Source organism: Nyctereutes procyonoides, unplaced genomic scaffold (genome assembly GCF_905146905.1).
Source record: "Nyctereutes procyonoides isolate TBG_1078 unplaced genomic scaffold, NYPRO_anot_genome, whole genome shotgun sequence".
In the NCBI taxonomy this organism is placed as follows: domain Eukaryota; kingdom Metazoa; phylum Chordata; class Mammalia; order Carnivora; family Canidae; genus Nyctereutes; species Nyctereutes procyonoides.
In genome coordinates, this window is record NW_026575052.1 from 42,508,009 (window position 1) to 42,535,708 (window position 27,700).

The window sequence follows — 27,700 nt, forward strand, 5'->3', positions numbered from 1 at the left end:
AGACTATACGTAGTACAATGATAACTTTTTAAAGTATTAACATTCAGCCAAGAGTTCTGATCAGAAGATTAATGTGTTTTTCAACCTAACACATATGAAATTAACAGTGTGTAGTAAAATCGGTCTCAGTGACGGTTTTCTCATTTAAAAAGCCTTTATTTAAAAAATAAATAAATAAAAAATAAAAATAAATAAAAAGCCTTTGTTCAGAGATACAGGCTTCCAGTTACAGAATGAATAAGTCACACAGATAAAAAATATATCATAGAAGATAGAGTCGTTGGTATTGTTAATAATGTTGCATGGTTACAGATGGTAGCTATACCAGTGATGAGTATAGTATAGTTGTGGAATCGCTACGTTGTATATCTGAAACTAATGTAATGCATTGTGCATCAACTACACTTCAATTTTAAAAAAAAAGGAAAAAGCATTCAATTAATGCAAGACTTTAACAAGATATATGAATATACTTTCTGAATTTGAAAATTTAAAAATACCTAATTAAAACATTTCTGGGGAGCCTGGGTGGTTCACTAGGTCAAGCATCCATCCAACTCTTGATTTCAGCTCAGGTGATTATCTCAGGGTTTTGAGATGGAGCTTCCTCTGTGCTGGGCATGGAGCCTGCTTGAAATTCTCTCTCTTGCACGCCCTCTGTCCCTCCCCCCCACTTCCTCTCTAAAAAATAAAAAAAATTTTAAAGGCTTTATTCATTAGTATTTTGAAATCCACATCAAAAAGTGTCACCTAGAGGATCCCTGGTGGCTCAGCAGTTTGGTGCCTGCCTTTGGCCTAGAGCGTGATCCTGGAGTCCCGGGATCGAGTCCCACGTCAGGCTCCCTGCGTGGAGCCTGCTTTTCTCTCTGCCTATGTCTCTGCCTCTCTCTGTGTCTCTCATGAATAAATAAATAAAATCTTTAAAAAAACAAAAACAAAAACAAAAGAAGTGTCACCTAAATTAAATTCTAAAATAAGATTTTAAAACATCTACTCTAAAATACATTTTTTAGAATACATTTAAGTATTAAATTTCCTCTAAGTGTAATATTCAGGTATTTATTATCTCTAATGTTATTAGTAACCAACAAAACCCCCACTTGAACCTTTTAGCAAATCAATGCCTCTTACTATGCAGGCTTTAAAAACACAATAAAAATGCATATTTAAAGAAATTATTTCTTGGGGCAGCTCAGCTGGTTAAGCATCTGCCTAGGACTCGGGTCATGATCTTAAGGTCCTAGGATTGAGCCCAGCCCTGCATTGGGCTCCCTGCTCAGGAGCAGTCTGCTTGTCCTCTCCCTCTGCCCCTTACCCCTCTTGTGTACTCACTGTACTCTCTTCTCTCTCAAATAAATAAAATCTTAACTGAATCTAAACAAGAAATAAAGTTTTCCAAGTATCAAAGGAAATACCATACAACAATCTTTAATGTCTCCAATGAATAAAAATACCTAGAAATAAAGTTTTTCAATTAACATCCAATGAATTCAAGATTAAGCATTATGTGTATTTAAAACTACCAATTAGCCCTAACTTATGACACCCTGTAAAAAAAATAGTCATGTGGATTTTTAAATAAATTTTAGGTTTTAATATTTTATGCCACTATACTAAAACATAAAGTAAAATACTTTCAGCATTGTAATAACAAATCTAAAAATGGACTGTAGGAAGGTATTTTGCTATATTATTACCTGTCAAATCAAGTACTTGTTCTAAAAATAAAAAGTTCCAAGTTTGGGGAAATAACCTCTTAATACTAATAAACTTACAGAAATGCTTCCATATTGCCTTTTCTTGAGAAATAAAAACTTAAAAAAGAGACCCTTCCTACCCTAATCTCTGAAGTTTTTACAAACATTCTCCTGCCAATTGTTGGATATCAAGAATCATAAACACATCAAGAAATACCCCTATAAAGCCATCCTTAACCAATGTAGTTTATCAATTTAACTCCTACTATCCCAAAGGAAAAAGCAAAAAGGAAACTGCTAAGTGAAAAAACGATAAACTCATTATTCCAAAGTCTACTGTGCAGTGAGTTACAACAGACTTAGCTTTGCACTAAACAGCTATAATAGTTTCTATTCTTTCCACCACTGAGCAGTTAGTAAGTTTATGGAAAGACAAATATACTTACCTCTGTTTCCCATACTCCTCCCTGAGAGAAATCCACCTCTCATGAAATGATCTCTTCGAGAAGGTCCATCATTCATTTCTGAATCAAGTAACATTTAAAGCAAGTCAAAAAGGTATCATGTGGTACAAACATTATCATGTGCCATCCCCCATGATAAAGGAAGAATTCTATAAATCAATAAAGACAAACAGCCTAGTAGCTTTAGATAGGTAGTTCTCCAAAGGAAAAATAAATGATGACTAAATCTTACTCAGTTAAACAAAATGTAAATCAAAGGAAGAAGACAGCTTTTTTCAATCATATGACTGACTGGAAAATAGTTTTAAGTTTGCTAATACCAAAAACAGTTAAGGGCATAGGGAAACAAGCACAAATCATATACTATAGTAAAGCTACAAATTAGATCTTGATCCTAGCTTTAAAAGAACATGCTTTTTGAATGTATATTCATTTCTTCTCTGGATAAACAAACCAAATTGTCACACAGAAATTAAATCAGTACTTAAATCTCTGCATCATGGCCTAGGTTTGTTTTGTTTTGTTTTACAGGCGAGCTCTACAAAACTCTCAAAGAACAAATCATTCCAATGACATATAACCCTCCCAGGAAACATAAAGAGGAAATATTTCCCCACTCATTTATACCAAGTCAACACAACGTTAACAAGTCAAGGACAGAAGAAAATCTCTTTGACTCACAAGTAGATGCAAAATCTCCATAAAAATTATTAGCAAAACAAATCCAATAGGAAATTAAATAGATAGAACATTATGACCAACTGGGGTTTATTCCAGTATGCAAGGATATTTTAAACAACACAGCATCTTAAAAAGGTAAGAAACAACATTAACATATCAAAATGAAAAAAACTATCTCTACAGATAAAAGTACAAGAAGTAACTCAACATGGGGGCACTTTGGTGGTTCAGTCCAGTTAAGCATCTGCCTTGGGCTCAGATCATGATCTCAGAATCCTGGGATCAAGGCCTGTGTCCGGCTCTCTACTCAGCAGGAAGTCTGCTTCTTTTTTTCTCTTTCTCTCTCCTCCCCCCCCCCCTTCCTCTATCTCAAGTAAATATTTTAAAAAGCATTTTAAAAATAACATGATTTATAACAAAAATATATATTAGCAAACTAAGAGGTTTTCATGGCAGCTCTATTCATACTAGCAAAAAGGAAATAATTCAAATGTGAGTCAAGAAGAAAATAAACATATAGTATGACCTGTTTGGCCAAAAAAATTAAAGTATAATAGATCTAATTTAACAAAACAAAGTACTGTCTCCTTCAAAAAAAGCACTCTACATGGTATACAACTTTACACTTTACAAAATTACTCTACATTCATCACCTCATTTGATCTTTATCCTTATAATAACCCTGTTAGGAATGAGGGTAGGTATTTCTGAGTTTGGTTTTAGAAAAAATTTAAACCCCAAAATAACAGAACCTATATGTGCTAGGCCTAGGAAGCAGGATTTCCATCCCAAAACTGTGCTTAATTATACCCACTGCAAAAAAAATTTAAATGATCTGAACTAGCAGCAGACATAAGAAAAAAAAAAAAGTTAACACCCAAAAAGAAAAAACTTAAGATTCAAGTAGTTTATTACCATCAAAATAAAATTAGTTGACAACTAAAACAAGTGGTCAAATTCAAGATAGATAATTGTTATCACATGTGCACAAGAAAATCATCATTTGAGCACCACAGATACCAGGCACTACACTACATTAGGCCTTTGTATATATTAACTAGCTTATTTAACACTTAAAAATGTAAGAGCTATTATCCTCATTTTTAAAATGAGAAAACAAAGTTTAGAGAACCTAAAGTTTAGAGAAGCAACTTCACCAAGGTCATCCAGCCAGTATGAAGACTGGACTTCAATTTGAAACCAATCATCAGACTTAAAGCCCTACTTATTGAAGACCTGTATACATTCTCCACAGTACATCTATAAGAGAAGCACCTTACCATCTCTAGATGGTAAATCAAAGGACAAACTTAAAAATAATCTTGGACAACACCCCATTGGTCATTCAAATCTGAAAGTAAAACACAGGAAAGATACAAATATTTTTAAGAATTAAAGGAAACAGCATGCAAAATTTTTAAAAATCCCAAGGTATAGTCTAAAAATGATGGTCCAAAAACTGAAGGTTCTAATAAAGAATTAATTCATCTTGTCTTCTTTGCTTTTAGCACGCAAAAGGAAATAGGCAATTACTCTCTTTACGTTTAAGTGTTTTTTTTATTAGTTTTAGGGATTGCTGCTCTCACTTTCATTAATTTAGTGATATACCATCACTGAATTTTATCAGGTTCAATCCCCATCATAATAAATACATAGTTGGAAAAATATCAGTAAAGAAGTCCATGATACTAATAAATGATAGAGTATAGCTATTTATCTTTGGTGCTCTGAAGCCTATCAAAACAAAACAAAAGAAATGAAAATAAACTCCATTTAAAACGAAATTAGATTAATGGAAGCAATTCCCACCAAATGACCGCATGTAATTACATTCAGACCAGATTCAGAAAGAAGGAGCAAATCCTGAACAACTTAAAAAAAAAATCCACAATTTAACCACCAAGAAAAAGAACAAGAACTAGAAGACTTTAGTTCGAGCTCTAATCCACCTGTAATCTTCCAATCTTCATCCAGCGTCATCTGCTTATTAACCCAAAGTGAAAAGGGTAAGAGAAGATGAAAAAGACTCAGTGGCAAAAAGTTCTGAAACAACTTCTCAGTATTTAGGGCTGCCAGCTGTCCTAATCTCTAATGCCCTTCATTATCTCAAGTAGCTCAAGGACTACACATTTATAAATCATCAACCTCCAGTCTTCCAACCAGAGATCATGTAATTATAAATGTGCACAAAAATTGCCTGGAAATCTGGTTAAAATGTAGATTATGATATAGTAGTTGTGGGTGAAGCATTAGAGTCCGCATTTTTTTTACAAGTTTTTTTTTTTGTTTAATTTGAGAGATAGAAAGTCCATACAAGCAGGGGGATGAGGGATGATGAAGGGCATAGAGAAAAGCAGACTCCCTGGTGAGCAGGGAGCCTGGCATAGAGGTCTATCCCATGACTCTGAGACCATAACTTAAGTTGAAGGCAGACAGATGTTCAACCAACTTAGCCACCTCTAGACTCTGCATTTCTAAGTTCAGATGTAACACCAATGCTACCGGTCTGCCAACAATATTCTTACATCCACCAAAAGACATAACAGAAGTTTACAAAATAGGAAAATACTGTAAACTATCCACATGCCCATTAATACGATGGATGGCATTTGTATCTGTCCTATGTTATATCCATAAATAATCTACAACTATTTCCAATAACATGGAGAGAAGCTTAAACACAAGAGAATTTAATGTATGGTTCCAATTCTATATAATTTGTATATACAGGAAAAACTTTATGCTGCTAGAAATTAGAATAGCAGTTACTCCTAGTCAGAGTGATGGTTGCCTTGAACAAGGGATTTTAGAGTTCCACTAATGCTCTGTTCTTGATATGGGTGAACATGAAGGTGTATTCACCTTGTTCAAATCCAGCGACCTGTACATTTATGATGTATACCTTAAAAATATTGAATCTGGCAGGGCAAGAAGGTGGAAGAGTAGGGTCCCCAAGTCACCTGTCCCCACCAAATTACCTGGATAACTTTCAAATCATCCTGAAAACCTACGAATTCGGCGTGAGATTTAAAGAGAGAACAGCTGGAATGCTACAGTGAGAAGAGTTCTCGCTTCTATCAAAGTAGGAAGACGGAAAAAAATAAAATAAAAAAGCATCCAAGAGGGAGGGGCCCCACAAGGAGCGGGTCAAAACCCCAGTCCCAGAGAAGCAGGAGCTTTACCAGTCTTCCCGGACAGAAAGGCACTTGCAGGGAACTCGGGCAGGATCCCAGGAGGGGAAGTGGAGCCCCCCAGGTCCCCCGGGTCACTAACAGAGGAGATGCGCCCCTGGGGAGAGTGCACCACACTCCCCGGGCCAAGCTCCCTACAGGGCTGGAGTGCGCGCCCCACGGGGCCCAAGGACAACTCAGGTGGAGGCTCTGCACGGAGGGGGCTGCATGGCCCCGGGAGCCCGATTCCAGGGGCGGGCGCAGACCCCATAGCCCAGGGCACCAGGGGACACAGCCCAAGATCCAGCGCTCCCCCCAGGACATGCAGGGGCAGGGAGGGCCCAGGACAGCAAAGACGCTCCTGCCCCCAGGCGCCCCCGAGCTGTGCAGATCAGCGCCCCCCCCCCCGGAGCATCCAGGACCCTGCGGACTGGGAGACTGTGGTAGTTACTGCAGGAGCAGACTCCAGAGCTGGAGAGCTGGCCGCTGCCACTGTTGTTCCTCCTGGTGTCACCTTGTGCCTGGGACTGAGCAGGGCCGCCAGGGAGCAGGTACCTCGCAGGATAAACAGCTCCCACTGAGCCGTGCACCTGGCAGGGGGCAGGGCAGCTCCCCCAGGTGCACACACCTGAGAATCAGCACAGCAGCCCCTCCCCCAGAAGACCAGCTTAAAGGACAGGGCAAGAGCAAGTTCTTGACCAAGCAGCGCTGGAAAGTTCCAAGGGAAGTCTAGGGACTTACAGTATATAGAATCACAGGATACCCCTCCTTTTGTTTTTGTTTGTTCCCCCCTTTTATTCTTTCTCTTTTTCTTTTTCCAGTACAACTTGTTTTTAGCCACTCTGCACTGAGCAAAATGACAAGGAAGAATTCACCACGAAAGAATCAGAAATATTCCTCTCTCCCACAAAGTTACAGAATTTGGATTACAATTCAATATCAGAAAGCCAATTCAGAAGCACAATTATAAAGCTACTGGTGGCTCTAGAAAAAAGCATAAAGGACTCAAGAGACTTCATGACTGCAGAATTTAGATCTAATCAGGCCGAAATTAAAAATCAGTTAAATGAGATGCAATCCAAACTGGAGGTCCTAATGACAAGGGTTAACGAGGCGGAAGAACAAGTGAGTGACATAGAAGACGAGTTGATGGCAAGGAAGGAAGCTGAGCAAAAAAAGAGAAAAACAATTAAAAGATCATGAGGAAAGGTTAAGGGAAATAAATGACAGCCTCAGAAGGAAAAATCGATGTTTAATTGGGGTTTCAGAGGGCGGCCGAAAGGGACAGAGGACCAGAAAGTGTATTTGAACAAATCATAGCTGAAAACTTCCCTAACTTGGGAAGGAAAACAGGCATTCAGATCCAGGAGATAGAAAGATTCCCCCCCCCAAAAAAAAAATCAAGGAAAACCATTCAACACCCCGACATTTAATAATGAAACTTGCAAATTCCAAAGATAAAGAGAAGATCCTTAAAACAGCAAGGGACAAGAGATCCCTAACCTTTATGGGGAGAACTATTAGGTTAACAGCAGACCTCTCCAGAGACCTGGCGGGCCAGAAAGGGTTGGCAGGATATATTCAGGGTCCTAAATGAGAAGAACATGCAACCAAGAATACTTTATCCAGCAAGGCTCTCATTCAAAATGGAAGGAGAGATAAAGAGCTTCCAAGATAGGCAGAAACTGAAAAAAATATGTGACCACCAAACCAGCTCTCCAAGAAATATTAAGGGGAAACTCCATAAAAGAAAGAGGAAGTTAGAGGGAGGGGCAAGATGGCGGAAGAGCAGGGTCCCCAAATCGCCTGTCCCCACCAAATTACCTAGATAACCTTCAAATCATCCTGAAAATCTACGAATTCGGCCTGAGATGTAAAGAGAGACCAGCTGGAACGCTACAGTGAGAAGAGTTCGCGCTTCTATCAAGGTAGGAAGACGGGGAAAAAGAAATAAAGACACAAAAGGCCTCCGAGGGGGAGGGGCCCCGCGAGGAGCCGGGCTGAGGCCGGGGCGAGTGTCCCCAGGACAGGAGAGCCCCGTCCCGGAGAAGCAGGAGCTGCACCAACCTTCCCGGGTGGAAAGGGGCCCGCAGGGAGTTGGAGCAGGACCCAGGAGGGCGGGGATGCCCTCGGGCTCCCTGGGACACTAACAGACACCTGCGAGCGCAGGAGAGTGCGCCGAGCTCCCTAAGGGCTGCAGCGCGCACTGGAGCAGCTCTGAGGGGCTCGGGAGCGGCTCCAGGGAGGGAGCTGCAGGGCGGGAGCGCAAATCCAACAGCTCAGGCCCTGGAGCAGAGGGCGCCGGGACACAGCCCAGGATCCGGCCTCCCCCCGGGACAGGCAGAGGCCGGGAGGGCCCAGGACAGCAAGGACGCTCCTGCCCCGAGCTGAGCAGATCAGCGGCCCCGCCCCGGAGCCTCCAGGCCCTGTGGACGGAGAGCCCCGTAGTTCCTGCGGGGGCTGAATCCAGGCTTCCAGAGCTGCCGCAGCCACTGGGGCTGTTCCTCCTGGGGCCCCACGGGGTAAACAACCCCCGCTGAGCCCTGCAGCAGGCAGGGGCAGAGCAGCTCCCCCAAGTGCTAACACCTGAAAATCAGGCCCCTCCCCCAGAAGACCAGCTAGACGGACCAGTGATACTCCCCCGTGTTCCAATACAACTTGTTTTTGGCCACTCTGCACTGAGCAAAATGACTAGAAGGAAACCTCACCTCAAAAGAAAGAATCAGAAACAGCCCTCTCTCCCACAGAGTTACAAAATCTGGATTACACTTTAATGTCAGAAAGCCAATTCAGAAGCACGATTATACAGCTACTGGTGGCTCTAGAAAAAAGCATTAAGGACTCACGAGACTTCATGACTGCAGAATTTAGATCCAATCAGGCAGAAATTAAAAATCAGTTGAATGAGATGCAATCCAAACTAGAAGTCCTAACGACGAGGGTTAACGAGGTGGAAGAACGAGTGAGTGACATAGAAGACAAGTTAATGGCAAAGAGGGAAACTGAGGAAAAAAGAGACAATCAATTAAGGGACCATGAAGACAGATTAAGGGAAATAAATGATAGCCTGAGGAAGAAAAACCTACGTTTAATTGGGGTTTAATTGGGGTTGCCGAAAGGGACAGAGGGCCAGAATATGTATTTTAACAAATCCTAGCTGAACTCTTTCCCAATCTGGGAAGGGAAACAGGCATTCAGATCCAGGAAATAGAGAGATCCCCCCCCTAAAATCAATAAAAACCGTTCAACACCTCGACATTTAATAGTGAAGCTTGCAAATTCCAAAGATAAAGAGAAGATCCTTAAAGCAGCAAGAGACAAGAAGTCCCTGACTTTCATGGGGAGGAATATTAGGGTAACAGCAGACCTCTCCACAGAGACCTGGCAGGCCAGAAAGGGCTGGCAGGATATATTCAGGGTCCTAAATGAGAAGAACATGCAACCAAGAATACTTTATCCAGCAAGGCTCTCATTCAAAATGGAAGGAGAGATAAAGAGCTTCCAAGACAGGCAGGAACTAAAAGAATATGTGACCTCCAAACCAGCTCTGCAAGAAATTTTAAGGGGGACTCTTAAAATTCCCCTTTAAGAAGAAGTTCAGTGGAACAATCCACAAAAACAAGGACTAAATAGATATCATGATGACACTAAACTCGTATCTGTCAATAGTAACTCTGAACGTGAATGGGCTTAATGACCCCATCAAAAGGCGCAGGATTTCAGACTGGATAAAAAAGCAGGACCCATCTATTTGCTGTCTACAAGAGACTCATTTTAGACAGAAGGACACCTACAACCTGAAAATAAAAGGTTGGAGAACCATTTACCATTCAAATGGTTCTCAAAATATACCCTAAAAACTATAGAACACTTCTGAAAGAAATTGAGGAAAGAGATGGAAAAATATTCCATGCTCATGGATTGGCAGAATTAATATTGTGAAAATGTCAATGTTACCCAGGGCAATTTACACGTATAATGCAATCCCTATCAAAATACCATGGACTTTCTTCAGAGACTTAGAACAAATTATTTTAAGATTTGTGTGGAATCAGAAAAGACCCCGAACAGCCAGGGGAATTTTAAAAAAGAAAACCATATCTAGGGGCATCACAATGCCAGATTTCAGGTTGTACTACAAAGCTGTGGTCATCAAGACAGTGTGGTACTGGCACAAAAACAGACATATAGATCAATGGAACAGAACAGAGAACCCAGAAGTGGACCCTGAACTTTATGGTCAACTAATATACGATAAAGGAGGAAAGACGATCCACTGGAAGAAAGACAGTCTCTTCAATAAATGGTGCTGGGAAAATTGGACATCCACATGCAGAAGAATGAAACTGGACCACTCTCTTGCACCATACACAAAGATAAACTCAAAATAGATGAAAGATCTAAATGTGAGACAAGATTCCATCAAAATCCCAGAGGAGAACTCAGGCAACACCCTTTTTGAACTTGGCCACAGTAACCGGAGAAGGACAAACAGTGTATGTTCTCATTCATTTGGGGAATATGAATAATAGTGAAAGGGAATATAAGGGAAGGGAGAAGAAATGTGTGAGAAATATCAGAAAGGGAGACAGAACATAAAGACTTCTAACTCTGGGAAATGAACTAGGGGTGGTGGAGGGGGAGGAGGGCGGGGGGTGGGGGTGAATGGGTGACGGGCACTGAGGGGGACACTTGACGGGATGAGCACTGGGTGTTATTCTGTATGTTGGTAAATTGAACACCAATAAAAATTAATTTATAAAAAAATATTTTGGATTTTCTACATAGGTGATCAGTTATTTGTGAACAAAGACAGTTTTATTTCTTTTTTCCCAATATGTGGACTTTTCATTTTCTTGTCTTATTTCTTTAGCTAGAATTTGCAGTATGATAATGAAGTGATGAGAAGGCACATCTTTGACTTGTACTTGATTTTAGTGGAAACACTTTGTGTTTCTCACTATTAAGTATGATGTTAGTTGTAGGTTTTTGTAAATAGTCTTTAAGAAGTTGAAGTTGTTTTCCCTGCTTAACCATTGTTTAAGAAAAGATTTATTTATTTTTAGAGAGCATGTGCTTGCATGTGAGCAGGGGTTGGGGGAAGGGAGGAGTGGCAGAGGAAGAGAGAGAGAGAGAGAGTCAGGAGCAGAACACTCTCCTAGCTCGATGCAGGGCTCTATCTCACTACCCTGAGATCAGGACCTAAGCTGAAATCAAGAGTCAGCTTCTAGACCGGACTGAGACACCCAGCTGCCCCCTCTTTAACCATTTTTAAGTAGACAGTTGAATCCATTTTTTGAATATGATGTAAAATAACCTATTTTCTTCCCACATAAAATAACCCAATTTTCCCCACACTCTCTGTTAAATATTGTCCTTTCCCTATTGATATGTGATGCAAATTTCATCTCTAACACAATTTTGTCATTTTTTGGTCTTTTTTTTAAAAAAAGATTTTATTTATTTATTCATGCGAGACACCAAGAAAGAGAGGCAGAGACATAGGCAGAGGGAGAAGCAGGCTCTGTGGGGAATATGATGCAGGACTTGATCCCAGGACTCTGGTATCACGCCTTGAGCTGAAGGCAGAAGCTGAACCACTGAGCCACCCAGGTGCCCCTTATTCTTTTTTTGTCTTAAAGCAATGGATAAAACCTACCATTCACTAAATAATAGTAAAAATAACAAGCATTTAGACTTTTCTTCGCTTCAATGAGAATGCTCCAAAATTTTTAGAATTAAAATATAATGTTTGCTTTAGGCTTATTTTAGTTGTTTTTTTAATTGTGCTAAGGAAGTTTCTTTCTATTTCTGCTCAAATACTTGTTTTGCTTAGAAATGGCAGTGAAGGGGTGCCAGGGTGGTTCAGTTGGTTAAATGTCTGACCGGATTTTGGCTCAGGATATGATCTCAGGGTTGTGAAATCGAGCCTCATGTCAAGCTTTGTGCTCAGTGAGGAAAGCCTGCTTGAGATTTTCTCTCCTCTCCCTGTGCCATTCCTCCTCTCTTTCTCTCAATATAAAAAAAGAAAAGGCAGTTGAATGTTAACAAATGGCCTTTTTTTGAATTCCAGATTTCTGTTGTTCCTTTAAATCTCCTAATATTCTTTAAACATGAACTAATTTTGTGTTCCTAGGATAAGCCCTGCATAGCTATTTTATTGCAGTATTCAATGAAATGAGATGTCTTATTTAGTACTTTTATTTAAAGGAGCCATATCTCTCTCTTTTAGGGGTAAAAAAAAAAAGTGTGCAGGCCAGGGGTAGGGTGATCCAGGACAGAGGGAGAAGGAGAATCTCAAGAAGGCTTCATGCTCAGTGCTGAACCCAGTTTCACGACCCTGAGATCATGACCTCAGCTGAAATCAAGAGTCAGACGCTTAGCTGACAGAGCCACCCAGGCACCCCTTTTTAGTGCTTTTGAATTAAGTAAGATTGGCCTCTAGTTTTCTTTTCTCATGTTGTTCTAATTCAATTTTGATTTTATGCTTTTTATCTTTTTTAAAGAATAAACTCTGGAACATGTAAATCACCTGTTTATTACAAGTTTAGTTGCCATTGTCCACATATCTGTCTAGGCCAGGTTCTTTTTTTTAAAAAAAGAAAAAAAATTTTTTGAAGTATGGTGCACACACAGTTTCAATATTTTTTTTAAGATATATTTATTCATGAGAGACAGAGAGAGGCAGAGACATAGAGGGAGAAGCAGGCTTTCCGTAGGGAGCCCAATGTGGGACTTGATCTCAGGATCCCAGGATAATACCCTGAGCTGATAGCAGACATTCAACCTCTGAGCCACCCAGGTGTCCCCAGATTGAGTATTTTTATTTTTATTTATTTATTTATTTATTTAATTTTTTTATTGGAGTTCAATTTGTCAACATATAGCATAACACCCAGTGCTCATCCCTCCAAGTGCCCCCCTCAGTGCCCATCACCCAGTCACCCCAACCCCCTGCCCACCTCCCTTTCCACTACCCCTTGTTCATTGCCCAGAGTTGGGTGTGTCTGTTTTGCCACCCTCACTGATATTTTCACTCATTTTCTCTCCTTTCCCTTTATTCCCTTTCATTAATTTTTATATTCCCCAAATGAATGAGACCATATAATGTTTGTCCTTCTCCAATTGACTTATTTCATTCAGCATAATACCCTCCAGTTCCATCCACGTTGAAGCAAATGTTTAGTATTTGTCATTTCTAATGGCTAATATCCCATTGTATACATATACCACATCTTCTTTATCCATTCATCTTTTGATGGACGCTGAGGCTCCTTCCACAGTTTGGGTATTGTGGACATTGCTGCTATAAACATTGGGGTACAGGGGTTCCAGCATTGCACTGCATCTGTATCTTTGGGGTAAATCCCTAGCAGTGCAATTGCTGGGTTGTAGGGCAGATCTATTTTATTTATTTTATTTTATTTTATTTTATTTTATATTTTTTTATTTTATTTTTTATTTTATTTTATTTATTTTATTTTATTTTATTTTTTTATTATTATTTTATTTTATTATTTTATATTTTATTTTATTTTATTTTATATTTTTTATTTAATAATTTAATTTATTTTATTTTATATTTTATTTTTTATTTTATTTTATTTTATTTTATTTTTTTCAGATCTATTTTTAACTCTTTGAGGAACCTCCACACAGTTTGGCACACAGGTGGCAGTTCACATTCTCACCAACAGTGCAAGAGGATTCCCCTTTCTACACATCCTCTCCAACATTTGTTGTTTCCTGTCTTGCTAATTTTCACTATTCTCACTGGTGTGAGGTGGTATCTCATTGTGGTTTTGATTTGTATTTCCCTGATGGCCAGTGATGCGGAGCATTTTCTCATATACTTGTTGACCATGTCTATGTCTTCCTCTGTGATATTTCTGTTCATGTCTTTTGCCCATTTCATGATTGGATTGTTTGTTTCTTTGCTGTTGAGTTTAATAAGTTATTTATAGATCTTGGATACTAGCTCTTTATCTGATAGGTCATTTGCAAATATCTTCTCCCATTCTGTAGGTTGTCTTTTAGTTTTGTTGACTGTTTCTTTTGCTGTGCAGAAGCTTTTTATCTTAAGTCCCAATAATTCATTTTTGCTTTTATTTTTCTTGCCTTCATGGATGTATCTTGCAAGAAGTTACTGTAGCTGAGTTCAAAAAGGGTGTTGCCTGTGTTCTCCTCTAGGATTTTGATGGAATCTTGTCTCATATTTAGATCTTCATTCCATTTTGAGTTTATCTGTGTGTATGGTACAAGAGAATGGTCTAGTTTCATTCTTCTGCGTGTGGATGTTCAATTTTCCTAGCACCATTTATTGAAGAGACTGTCTTTTTTCCAGAGATAGTCTTTCCTGCTTTGTTGAATATTAGTTGACCATAAAGTTGAGGGTCCACTTCTGGATTCTCTGTTCTGTTCCATTGATCTATGTGTCTGTTTTTGTGCCAGTACCACACTGTGTTGATGACCACAGCTTTGTAGTATAACCTGAAATCTGGCATTGTGATGCCTCCAGCTATGGTTTTCTTTTTTAATATTCCCCTGGCTATTCGGGGTCTTTTCTGATTCCACACAAATATTAAGATGATTTGTTCCAACTCTCTGAAGAAAGTCCATGGTATTTTGATAGGGATTGCATTAAACGTGTACATTGCCCTGGGTAACATTGACATTTTCACAATATTAATTCTGCCAATCCATGAGCATGGAATATTTTTCCATCTCTTTGTGTCTTCCTCCATTTTTTTCAGAAGTGTCCTGTAGTTTTTAGGGTATAAGATCCTTTACCTCTTTGGTTAGGTTTATTCCTAGGTCTCTCATGCTTTTGGGTGCAATTGTAAATGGGATTGACTCTTTAATTTCTCTTTCTTCAGTCTCATTGTTAGTGTATAGAAATGCCACTGATTTCTGGGCATTGATTTTGTATCCTGCCACACCCCCGATTTGCTGTATGAGTTCTAGCAATCTTGGAGTGGAGTCTTTTGGGTTTTCTATGTAGAGTATCATGTCATCTGGGAAGAAGGAGAGTTTGACTACTTCTTTCCCAATTTGAATGCCTTTTATTTCTTTTTGCTGCCCGATTGCTGAGGCTAGGATTTTTAGTACTATGTTGAATAGCAGTGGTGAGAGTGGACATCTCTGTCATGTTCCTGTAGGGGAAAGGCTCCCAGTGTTTCCCCATTGAGAATGTTATTTGCTGTGGGCTTTTCATAGATGGCTTTTAAGATGCTGAGGAATGTTCCCTCTATCCCTACACTCTGAAGAGTTTTGATCAGGAATGGATGTTGTATTGTGTCAAATGCTTTCTCTGCATCTAATGAGAGGATCATATGGTTCTTGTTTTTTTTCTCTTGTTGATATGATCTATCACATTGATGGCTTTACATGTGTTGAACCAGCCTTGCATCCTGGGAATAAATCTCACTTGGTCATGGTGAATGATCTTCTTAATGCACTGTTGGATCCTATTGGCTAGTATCTTGTTGAGAATTTTTGCATCTGTGTTCATCAGGGATATTGGTCTATAATTCTCCTTTTTGGTGGAGTCTTTGTCTGGTTTTGGAATTAGGGCGATGCTGGTCTCATAGAACGAGTTTGGAAGTATTCCATCTCTTTTTATCTTTCTGAACAGCTTTAGTAGAATAGGTATGGTTTCTTCTTTCAACGTTTGATAGAATTCCCCTGGGAAGCCATCTGTCCTGGACTTTTGTGTCTTGGGAGGTTTTTGATGACTGCTTCAATTTCCTCTCCAGTTATCGGCCTGTTCAGATTTTCTATTTCTTCCTGTTCCAATTTTGGTAGTTTGTGGTTTTCCAGAAATGCGTCCATTTCTTCTAGATTGCCTAATTTATTGGCATATAGCTGCTCATAATAAGTTTTTAAAATCGTTTGTATTTCCTTGATATTGCTGGTGATCTTTCCTTTCTCATTTGTGATTTTATTAATTTGAGTCTTTTCTCTCTTTTTTTTTAATAAGGCTGGATAATGGCTTATCTATCTTATTAATTCTTTTAAAGAACCAACTCCTGATTTTGTTGATCTGTTCCACGGTTCTTCTGGTCTCTATTTCATTGAGTTCTGCTCAGATCTTTATTAATTCTCTTCTGCTGGGTGAAGGTTTTATTTGCTGTTCCTTCTTCAGCTCCTTTAGGTGCAAGGTTAGCTTTTGCATTTTAATTCTTTCTAGTTTTTGGATGGATGCTTGTATTGCAATGTATTTCCCCCTCAGGACTGCTTTTGCTGTATCCCAAAGATTTTGAACAGTTGTATCTTCATTCTCATTAGTTTCAATGAATATTTTTAATTCTTCTCTAATTTCCTGGTTGACCCTTTCATCTTTTAGCAGGATGGTCTTTAACCTCCATGTGTTTGAAATCCTCCCAAACTTCTTGTGGTTTAGTTCTGGTTTCAAAGCATTATGGTCTGAAAATATGCATGGGACGATCCCAGTCTTTTGGTATCGGTTAAGACCTGATTTGTGACCCAGTAGGTGGTCTATTCTGGAGAAAGTTCCATGTGCACTTGAGAAGAATGTGCATTCAGTTGCGTTTGGATGTAAAGTTCTGTAAATACCTGTGAAATCCATCTTGTCCAGTGTATCATTTAAAGCTCTTGTTTCTTTGGAGATGTTGTGCTTAGAAGATCTATCAATTGTAGGAAGCGCCATGTTCAAGTCTCCCAAGTATAAGTGTATTATTGTCTAAGTATGTCTTAACTTTGGTTATTAACTGATTGATATACCTGGCAGCTCCCACATTCGGGGCATAAATATTCACAATTGTTAGGTCCTCTTGTTGGATAGATCCTTTAAGTATAATATAGTGTCCCTCTTCATCTCTTACTACAGTCTTTGGGATAAACTTTAATTTACCTGATATGAGGATGGCTACCCCTGCTTTCTCTTGAGGACCATTTGAATGGTAGATGGTTCTCCAGCCTTTTATTTTCAGGCTATTGGTGTCCTTACATCTAAAATGAGTCTCTTGTAGACAGCAAATAGATGGGTCTTGCTTTTTTATCCAGTCTAAAACCCTGCGCCTTTTGATGGGATCATTAAGCCCATTCATGTTCAGAGTTACTATTGAAAGATACGAATTTAGTGTCATCATGATACCTGTTCAGTCCCTGTTTTTGTGGATTGTTTCTTTGGACTTCCTCTTTCTTTTTTTTTCTTTTTTTTATATAAATTAATTTTTATTGGTGTTCAATTTACCAACATACAGAATAACACCCAGTGCTCATCCCGTCAAGTGTCCCCCTCAGTGCCCGTCACCCATTCACCCCCACCCCCCGCCCTCCTCCCCCTCCACCACCCCTAGTTCATTTCCCAGAGTTAGAAGTCTTTATGTTCTGTCTCCCTTTCTGATATTTCTCACACATTTCTTCTCCCTTCCCTTATATTCCCTTTCACTATTATTCATATTCCCCAAATGAATGAGAACATACACTGTTTGTCCTTCTCCGGTTACTGTGGCCAAGTTCAAAAAGGGTGTTGCCTGAGTTCTCCTCTGGGATTTTGATGGAATCTTGTCTCACATTTAGATCTTTCATCTATTTTGAGTTTATCTTTGTGTATGGTGCAAGAGAGTGGTCCAGTTTCATTCTTCTGCATGTGGATGTCCAATTTTCCCAGCACCATTTATTGAAGAGACTGTCTTTCTTCCAGTGGATCGTCTTTCCTCCTTTATCGTATATTAGTTGACCATAAAGTTCAGGGTCCACTTCTGGGTTCTCTGTTCTGTTCCATTGATCTATATGTCTGTTTTTGTGCCAGTACCACACTGTCTTGATGACCACAGCTTTGTAGTACAACCTGAAATCTGGCATTGTGATGCCCCTAGATATGGTTTTCTTTTTTAAAATTCCCCTGGCTGTTCGGGGTCTTTTCTGATTCCACACAAATCTTAAAATAATTTGTTCTAAGTCTCTGAAGAAAGTCCATGGTATTTTGATAGGGATTGCATTATACGTGTAAATTGCCCTGGGTAACATTGACATTTTCACAATATTAATTCTGCCAATCCATGAGCATGGAATATTTTTCCATCTCTTTCCTCAATTTCTTTCAGAAGTGTTCTATAGTTTTTAGGGTATATTTTGAGAACCATTTGAATGGTAAATGGTTCTCCAACCTTTTATTTTCAGGTTGTAGGTGTCCTTCTGTCTAAAATGAGTCTCTTGTAGACAGCAAATAGATGGGTCCTGCTTTTTTATCCAGTCTGAAATCCTGCGCCTTTTGATGGGGTCATTAAGCCCATTCACGTTCAGAGTTACTATTGACAGATACGAGTTTAGTGTCATCATGATATCTATTTAGTCCTTGTTTTTGTGGATTGTTCCACTGAACTTCTTCTTAAAGGGGAATTTTAAGAGTCCCCCTTAAAATTTCTTGCAGAGCTGGTTTGGAGGTCACATATTCTTTTAGTTCCTGCCTGTCTTGGAAGCTCTTTATCTCTCCTTCCATTTTGAATGAGAGCCTTGCTGGATAAAGTATTCTTGGTTGCATGTTCTTCTCATTTAGGACCCTGAATATATCCTGCCAGCCCTTTCTGGCCTGCCAGGTCTCTGTGGAGAGGTCTGCTGTTACCCTAATATTCCTCCCCATGAAAGTCAGGGACTTCTTGTCTCTTGCTGCTTTAAGGATCTTCTCTTTATCTTTGGAATTTGCAAGCTTCACTATTAAATGTCGAGGTGTTGAACGGTTTTTATTGATTTTAGGGGGGGATCTCTCTATTTCCTGGATCTGAATGCCTGTTTCCCTTCCCAGATTGGGAAAGAGTTCAGCTAGGATTTGTTAAAATACATATTCTGGCCCTCTGTCCCTTTCGGCAACCCCAATTAAACCCCAATTAAACGTAGGTTTTTCTTCCTCAGGCTATCATTTATTTCCCTTAATCTGTCTTCATGGTCCCTTAATTGATTGTCTCTTTTTTCCTCAGTTTCCCTCTTTGCCATTAACTTGTCTTCTATGTCACTCACTCGTTCTTCCACCTCGTTAACCCTCGTCGTTAGGACTTCTAGTTTGGATTGCATCTCATTCAACTGATTTTTAATTTCTGCCTGATTGGATCTAAATTCTGCAGTCATGAAGTCTCGTGAGTCCTTAATGCTTTTTTCTAGAGCCACCAGTAGCTGTATAATCGTGCTTCTGAATTGGCTTTCTGACATTAAAGTGTAATCCAGATTTTGTAACTCTGTGGGAGAGAGGGCTGTTTCTGATTCTTTCTTTTGAGGTGAGGTTTCCTTCTAGTCATTTTGCTCAGTGCAGAGTGGCCAAAAACAAGTTGTATTGGAACACGGGGGAGTATCACTGGTCCGTCTAGCTGGTCTTCTGGGGGAGGGGCCTGATTTTCAGGTGTTAGCACTTGGGGGAGCTGCTCTGCCCCTGCCTGCTGCAGGGCTCAGCGGGGGTTGTTTACCCCGTGGGGCCCCAGGAGGAACAGCCCCAGTGGCTGCGGCAGCTCTGGAAGCCTGGATTCAGCCCCCGCAGGAACTACGGGGCTCTCCGTCCACAGGGCCTGGAGGCTCCGGGGCGGGGCCGCTGATCTGCTCAGCTCGGGGCAGGAGCGTCCTTGCTGTCCTGGGCCCTCCCGGCCTCTGCCTGTCCCGGGGGGAGGCCGGATCCTGGGCTGTGTCCCGGCGCCCTCTGCTCCAGGGCCTGAGCTGTTGGATTTGCGCTCCCGCCCTGCAGCTCCCTCCCTGGAGCCGCTCCCGAGCCCCTCAGAGCTGCTCCAGTGCGCGCTGCAGCCCTTAGGGAGCTCGGCGCACTCTCCTGCGCTCGCAGGTGTCTGTTAGTGTCCCAGGGAGCCCGAGGGCATCCCCGCCCTCCTGGGTCCTGCTCCAACTCCCTGCGGGCCCCTTTCCACCCGGGAAGGTTGGTGCAGCTCCTGCTTCTCCGGGACGGGGCTCTCCTGTCCTGGGGACACTCGCCCCGGCCTCAGCCCGGCTCCTCGCGGGGCCCCTCCCCCTCGGAGGCCTTTTGTGTCTTTATTTCTTTTTCCCCGTCTTCCTACCTTGATAGAAGCGCGAACTCTTCTCACTGTAGCGTTCCAGCTGGTCTCTCTTTACATCTCAGGCCGAATTCGTAGATTTTCAGGATGATTTGAAGGTTATCTAGGTAATTTGGTGGGGACAGGCGATTTGGGGACCCTGCTCTTCCGCCATCTTGCCCCTCCTCCGAAAATCCAAAATAATGACAAAAAAACTCCGGGAACTAATAAGCAACTATAGCAAAAGTGCACGATACCAGATTAGTAGACAAAACCAATTGCTTTCCTGTGTACCAATAACAAACAAATTTACTTTGAAAATAAAAATATATTACCATTTATACTAGCACTCAAAAATGAAATAGGTGGGTATTAATCTAACAAAATGTATAGAAGATCTATTTGAGGACAACTATAAAACTGTCATGAAAATCAAAGGATTAAATAAATGGAAAGATATTTCACACTCATAGATAGGAAAACTCTTTATTGTCAAGATGTCAATTCTTTTATCTCTAGATTCAAAGCTAACCCAATCAAAATCCTACCAAGTTATTTTGTGGATATTGACCAATTGATTCTAAAGTTTATATGGAGAGTTTACATTCTATACCTTGAATAGCCAACATAATATTGAAGGAGAAGAACAAAGTTGAATGGCTGGCACTACCCAATTTAAATACTTACTCTAAAGCCATTATGATCAAGACAGTATAGTATTGGCAAAAGAATAAACAAATCAATGAAACAGAATAGAGAACCAAGACCCATGTAAGTATGGTCAACTGATCTTTGACAAAGTAGCAAAGGCAATACAAAGAGCAAACACAGTCTTTTCAATGAATGGTGCTAAAACTAAACATCCACATGAGGGGGGAAGAAAGAACATAGAACCAACCTTACACCCTTCACAAAAATTAACTCAAAATGATCACAGATCAAAAGAAAAGAAAATGGATCACAGATCTAAATACACATGTAAAACTATAAAACCCCTGGAAGATAACGTAAGAGAAACTCTAGATGACCTGAGGTATGAAGATGACTTTTTAGATACAACACCAAGAGCATAATCCATTAAAGAAATAACTGATAAGCTAAACTTCACTGAAGCTAAAAACTCCCACTCACTAAAATCTTAAAAAGAGAGAGCGAGGAGGTTAGTGCCTGGGTGGCTTAGTTGGTTAAGCGTCAGACTTGATTTTTGGCTCAGCTCATTACCTCAAAGTTAGGGGATCCAGCCCAACCTCAGGCTCTGCTCTCAGCATGGAGTCAGCTTGTGCCTCTCCCTCTGCTCTTTCCCCTGCTCTTGCTTGCTCACTTGCTCGCTCGCTCTCTCAAGTAAATATAATCTTTAAAACAAAAAACAAAAATAACTTCTACTCTGCAAAAGACAATGTCAAAATAATGAGAAAACAAGCCACACACTAGGAGAAAATATTTTTGTAAGACACATCTGATAAAGGACTATTAGCTAAAACACAAAAGGAATTCTTAAAAACTCAACAATAAGAAAACAAACCTAATTAAAAACGGGTCCAAGACCTTAACATCGGAAAAATGCAAATTAAAACAATAAAGTACCACAATTTGCCTTTCTGAATGGCCAAAGTCTCTAACGCTGACAATATCAAATACTAGCAAGGCTATTTAGCAAAAGGAATTCCTATTTATTTCTGATGGGAATGTAAAATGGTATGAATATCTTGCAAAGCAGTTTGGTAGTTTCCAACAAAACTAAATATACTCTACCACATCATCCAGCAAAGTATCCTCATTGGTATTTACCCAAATGGGGTGAAAACTTCTATCCACACAAAAACCTGCACATAGGTGTGTTTCTAGTAGCTTTGTTTCTAATCACCAAAACTTGGAAGCAACCAAGATACCTATTGAGACAAATGAATTAACAACTGTTGTACATCCAGACAACAGCATATTATTCATTGCTTTGAAAAACAAACAACTGGGGGTCCCTGAGTGGCTCAGCAGTTTGGCACCTGCCTTCGGGCCAGGGCGTGATCCTGGACTGGGGTCCTAGGATGGAGTCCCACATCAGGCTCCCTGTGTGGAGCCTGCTTCTCCCTCTGCCTGTGTCTCTGCCTCTCTCTCTGTCTCCCATGAATAAATAAATAAAATCTTTAAAAAAAAAAAAAACTGAGCTATCAAGCCATGGAAAGACATGGAAGAAACTTAATGCATATTACTAAGTGAAAGAGCCCAATCTTAAAAGCTTATATATATGATTCCAAATGTATGACATTCTGGAAAAGGTGAAACGATGCAGACAATAAAAACATTATTGGTTACTAGGGGAAAGAGAAGGGGGAGAGATAGGCAGAGAACAGAGGATTTTTAAGGCAGTGAAAATTCTCTTTCTGATACCATAATGATGGAAACATTCACCCAAAACCACAGACTATACAATACCAAGAGTGAGCCCTAACAATGAACTACAGACTTTGGGTGATAATAATGTATTGCTGTAGGTTCCTCAATTCTAACAAATGTACCATTCTGACTGGGGATGTTGATAATGCGGGAGGCCATGCAGATGTGGGATAAGTGCATATAGGAAATCTCTATGCTTTCTCCTCAATTTTGCTATGAGCCTAGAACTGCTTTTAAAAAATGAAGTCTTACTTAAAATTTTTTAATTTTAAAAAATGGTTAAAATGGTAAATTTTATGTTATGTTTATTTTACCATAAAAAAAACCTTCATTCATACTATATGCATTACATTCTGATTTGGCTAGCACTCATAAATATGGTTACCATGAATTTAAAAAAAAAAAACATTCGGATGATTAAAAGCTAAATGTGAAAGGTAAAACTCTAAACATAGGAGATTACTTCTGACATAGAGGTGAGGAAGAGCTTAATTAAAACTGCAAAAGCAAATCAGAAAGCAAAAATATTTAAATATTTTTAATAAGCACTTCAAAAGAAATTTTTTGATCAGTAAGGCAAATCATGGACAAAGATGACAGAAGAGCATAAAATCTAAAATACAGGAGGAGTGCCTACCAATCAACAAGAGAAACAGAGCATGAATAATAGAAAAATGCTCTAAAAATATGAAAAGGCAACTTATAGAAGTGGAAACCTACAATAATAACAGCACATGAAGAGACAGTTAAGCTCTTAAAAATCAGATAAATGCTTTTAAAACATGAGATTTTACTTTAAAGCCAAAAGACTGGCTAAAATTAAAAGACTCAATAACATCCAATATTAATTGAGATATAAAAACCCTCATGTCCAACTGATGGGAATATAGACTGGTATAGTTATTCCAGAGAATAATTATTAAATATTTAGTCAAACTAAGTACATATACACTCAACCCTGTAACTCCTTTCCTGAGCCCATTACCCAAAAACACTCCAGCCTATGAAAGGGTATATACAGAAATGTTCTTCCTTGTGGTAGTGGAAGGTAATAGGAGGTCTTCTTAGTGTCCATCATGGTAGTAGAAGGGTAAATAAAACTTCATGATAAAGTGTATGAGATACCTTGCACTAGTAATAAATAATTATGTCAATTATCAATTACAAACAGATCTTAAAGGTAGCAGTGGGTGGATGAGAATGAGATATTTATCTGTTACATTTTTCTAAGTTAAAAATATATGTGCACAGAAAAAACTGGCACACAAAATATTTTTTTTGAATATTTTATTTATTTATTCATGAGAGACACACACAGAGAGAGAAGCAGGCTCCTCACAGGGAGCCCAATGCGGGACTCAATCCGGGACTAGGATCACGCCCTGAGCTAAAGGCTGATGCTCAACCGCTGAGCCACCCAGGTGTCCCACAAAACATGTTTTAAAACACACACATAGGGATGCCTGGGTGGCTCAGCAGTTGAGCACCTGCCTTCAGCCCAGGCATGATCTGGAGTCCCAGGATCGAGTCCCACATCAGGCTTCCTGGATGGAGCCTGCTTCTCCCTCTGCCTAAGTCTCTGCCTCTTTCTCTGTGTCTCTCATGAATAAATAAATAAAATCTTAAAACACACACACACACACACACACAAAGAATACAGTTCCTTTGGGAAAAAACAGAATGAGAAGCCCCTGACACTGCCTCACATAAATAGCTGGTCTAGGAATAAGTCAAATCATTCAAAAACGGGTAATGAAAAAATCAGCAAAGGCAGCACAAGATCCATGCAATACAATGAAGGAGGAAGAAAGAACACAATAGAAAAATGACATAGAAACCAGTTCAAGGGATCCCTGGGTGGCGCAGCGGTTTGGCGCCTGCCTTTGGCCCGGGGCGCGATCCTGGAGACCCGGGATCGAATCCCACGTCGGGCTCCCGGTGCATGGAGCCTGCTTCTGTGTCTCTCTGTCTGTGTCTGTGTCTGTCTGTGTCTGTCTGTGTCTCTGCCTCTCTCTCTCTCTCTCTCTGTGACTATCATAAATAAATAAAAAAATTAAAAAAAAAAGAAACCAGTTCAAAAAACTTAAATCCTCTAGATAAACACTGGCTGGATTCCTCTCTAGGGAAACAGCTCTGCCCAATAAGACGGCCTGGCCCGGGCCCAAATACTCCACAATAGAGCCAATCAGTCAACAAACTGTGACTATCCACACAAAGTTGATTTCTCATCAGCATTTTTAATGTTTCACTCAAATACAAAAGGCACCCAAGTATAACAACACTTTTGAAGAAAACCACCCATAAAAAAGACAGAGTAGGCCGGGTTTGGGCTGGACAGCGCTCTTATTGCTCTGGTAAGAAAGGCTCCCCAAGCAGACACCCAGATTCAGGGCTTAAGGTGGGTCTTCAGGGCTCCAGCATGGCAGACACCCATCAAGGGCCCTCTCTGGACACAGAGAATAGGTGGAACAGAGAGTCTGGGGGCCATGCTAGACCCCAAGTGTAGGATCTGTACCCTGGAGAGAGCTGGTGGCTGCACTCCTGAACAAATCAAGTGTGGATCAGGCCAACTCAGCAGGTGGGCCTAGCCTGGGCCAGGGGTGCCCGGGGGTGGCAGGGGTGGAAAAGGGAAAGGAGAGAAATTGGTCTGGTGCCTGTGATGGGTATTATAGCTCAGTCAATTTTACATCACAGTTACTGAATTCAGAACAAGTGTTTTAAAAGATTTAAGACTTTGGTTGAAATGTCTGGCAAAGGCCTAAATATAATTCAGACACTAAGGTGTTACAGTTTGTGTTAAGAAAGGAATGAAGACAGGTTGGAAGGAACAGAACAGGATATAAAAACCTAAGCAGAATACACATTATTGGAATATTTAATGTTTTGTTGTAATTGAGGTTTAGAGGGAATGGTCATTTATAATGTTTTTTTTAATAACATAAACTTTCATATTGAGCATTTTTACTCATTACTAAATAAATTAATGAGGTTAATTTTGAAATAGCATTCTCAACCAAGAAAACATAATTCCTAGAATTAAATATTAAAATATTTAACATCTTTATGGAGAAATTATAAATAAACGAGAGACAATGAGGCCCATAGATGGAAAGACTAAGCACAGTAAAGACACTTTTCTTCCAAAATATATAAATTTACTGCAGTTTTATGAAAACGTAAAATTTTTGTGACTTTAAACAGATGCTAAATTTCACTTGGAAAAATAAAGGTCAAAAATATGATCCTGAAAAAAGAATGAAAGGGGAATTGCCCTAGCAGATAATAAAACTTATTATAAGCCCAAAGAATTAATACAGTATTATTTTGTGCAGAGACAGACACATGGAGCACTGGAAATCGAAGGAGAATCCAGAACAATGTCTCTCCAAAATTCATGTCCTTTCTGCAACTTCAAACTGCGACCTTAGTTAGAAGATTATTACAGATGTAATTGATTCGTTACGGAATGCATAAATGACAGAAATAAAAGGTAGAACAGAAGGAATATAGTCAATGGTACTGCAATAGCATTATATGGTGACAGATGGTAGCTGTATTTGTGAACACACAGTATAACGTATAAACTTGTGGAATCACTCTACTGCATACATGAAACTAATGAAACACTGTATGTCAACTGTATTTCAATAAAAAAGCAAAACGTGTATATAATATGCCACTGCAATTTAATTATGTATGTGGGAATATATGCAAAGATTAAAACATCAGACTCAACAACATACTACCAATGGGGGCTTAATTCAGGGCCCAAAGTTTCAAATCATTTTCTTTCTTTCTTTTTGTCTCTGCAACTTAAGTTGTTTTTTTCTTTAAAATGCATATTTAGGTATTGGCTTAGATATATTCATTAGCCTGATAAGCATTTCTGCAATTTAGAAAAGCTATTTCTATGAAAAAAATTTTTTTAATTTAAAAAGAGCTACAAAAGTACCTGTAAATTGTCTGCTTACCTTTTTCTGAACAACATATTTCATTATCTAATTTCATTTTTTTTTAATATTTTATTTATTTATTCATGAGAGACACAGAGAGAGAGAGAGAAAGCCAGAGACACAGGCAGAGGGAGAAGCAGGCTCCATGCAGGGAGCCCGACATGGGACTCAATCCCGGGTCTCCAGGATCACACCCTGGACTGAAGGGGGCACTAAACCGCTGAGCCACCAGGGCTGCCCCCTAATTTCATTTCCTTTGCCTAAACATTCAGAGATCAAATGCTAAAAGAAGTCCTTGTTTTTGGTTGGTGGCTATTTCAATCTAGCTTCTTGAAGATTTCACCACAAACATGTTCTGCTTTGATATACTATAGATGTAAATTTTATTTCCTTTACAAAAACTACCTTTCAACAATTCAAAGAACAAGGTTTCTCCTGATTACACAGTAATCTATCCAAATAGACACAGATTAGTTTTACCTATTCAACTTTTTTGTATATTTCAAGTACATATGAATGCATGTGATTCATAGGATGGAAGCAAAGTTAGTCTTCTGCTGGGGTTTTAGCAGGCAGCAGTTTAATCAAGTTTTCATAATCTGAATATTCTATGTTAAATCACTGCATTTAAATGTTTATGAAAGATAAATGCATCTTGACAATAGCAAAAGCATCTCTTCTAAACTTAACTTCTATCAAGATAATTACTCTGAACTGAAGATGAACAGGGGAATTAAATTTGCTTTACCCTGATGAACTCTCATATTCTCCTTTACATTTTAGAAACTATCTTTCCACATTTTTTTCACTTTAGAACAGGCCTCAGTGACCAGGCAGCTACCTTGACTATAAAATGTTTTACCTCTTCCACTAAGTTTTGAAGAAAAAAACAAACTATCTGGTGCCATTAGTCCCTCTCTCTTGTACTACAGCAAAACTTAAAAGTGATAGTTACACAAATTCAGAGACTCAGTAAATTCACAGTAACTGAAATGGCACAGGAAGTACCACTCTGGTTGTCAGGAACTGAGGAGAAAAGGGACAGGGGAGTTACTGTTTAGCGGGAATGAAGTTTCAGTTTAGGAACATGAAAAAGCTCTGGGGGGGGGGGTGATGACTGCATGGCAATGTGAATGTACTTATCAATGCCACTGCAATGTACACTTAAAAATGGTGAGGAGGAGGGCAGCCCAGGTGGCTCAGCGATTTAGTACCACCTTCAGCCCAGGGTGTGATCCTGGAGACCCGGGATCGAGTCCCACATCGGCTCCTGCATGGAGCCTGCTTCTCCCTCTGCTTGTCTCTGTCTCTGCCTCTCTCTCTCTCTCTCTCTCTCTCTCATAAATCAATCAA

The 27,700-nt window shown here is 39.7% G+C and overlaps 1 protein-coding gene across 3 annotated transcripts in view; it reads right to left on the reverse strand.

Moving 5' to 3' along the window:
- DDX4 (DEAD-box helicase 4) overlaps positions 1 to 27,700 on the reverse strand; it is an 87,943-nt gene that overhangs the window by 47,939 nt on the left and 12,304 nt on the right. For all 3 annotated transcript variants that reach the window (XM_055332172.1, XM_055332173.1, XM_055332171.1), the window contains exon 3: positions 2,144 to 2,221. In XM_055332172.1, the coding sequence (XP_055188147.1) occupies positions 2,144 to 2,221 (78 nt within the window). The remainder of the gene's footprint in view (positions 1 to 2,143; positions 2,222 to 27,700) is intronic.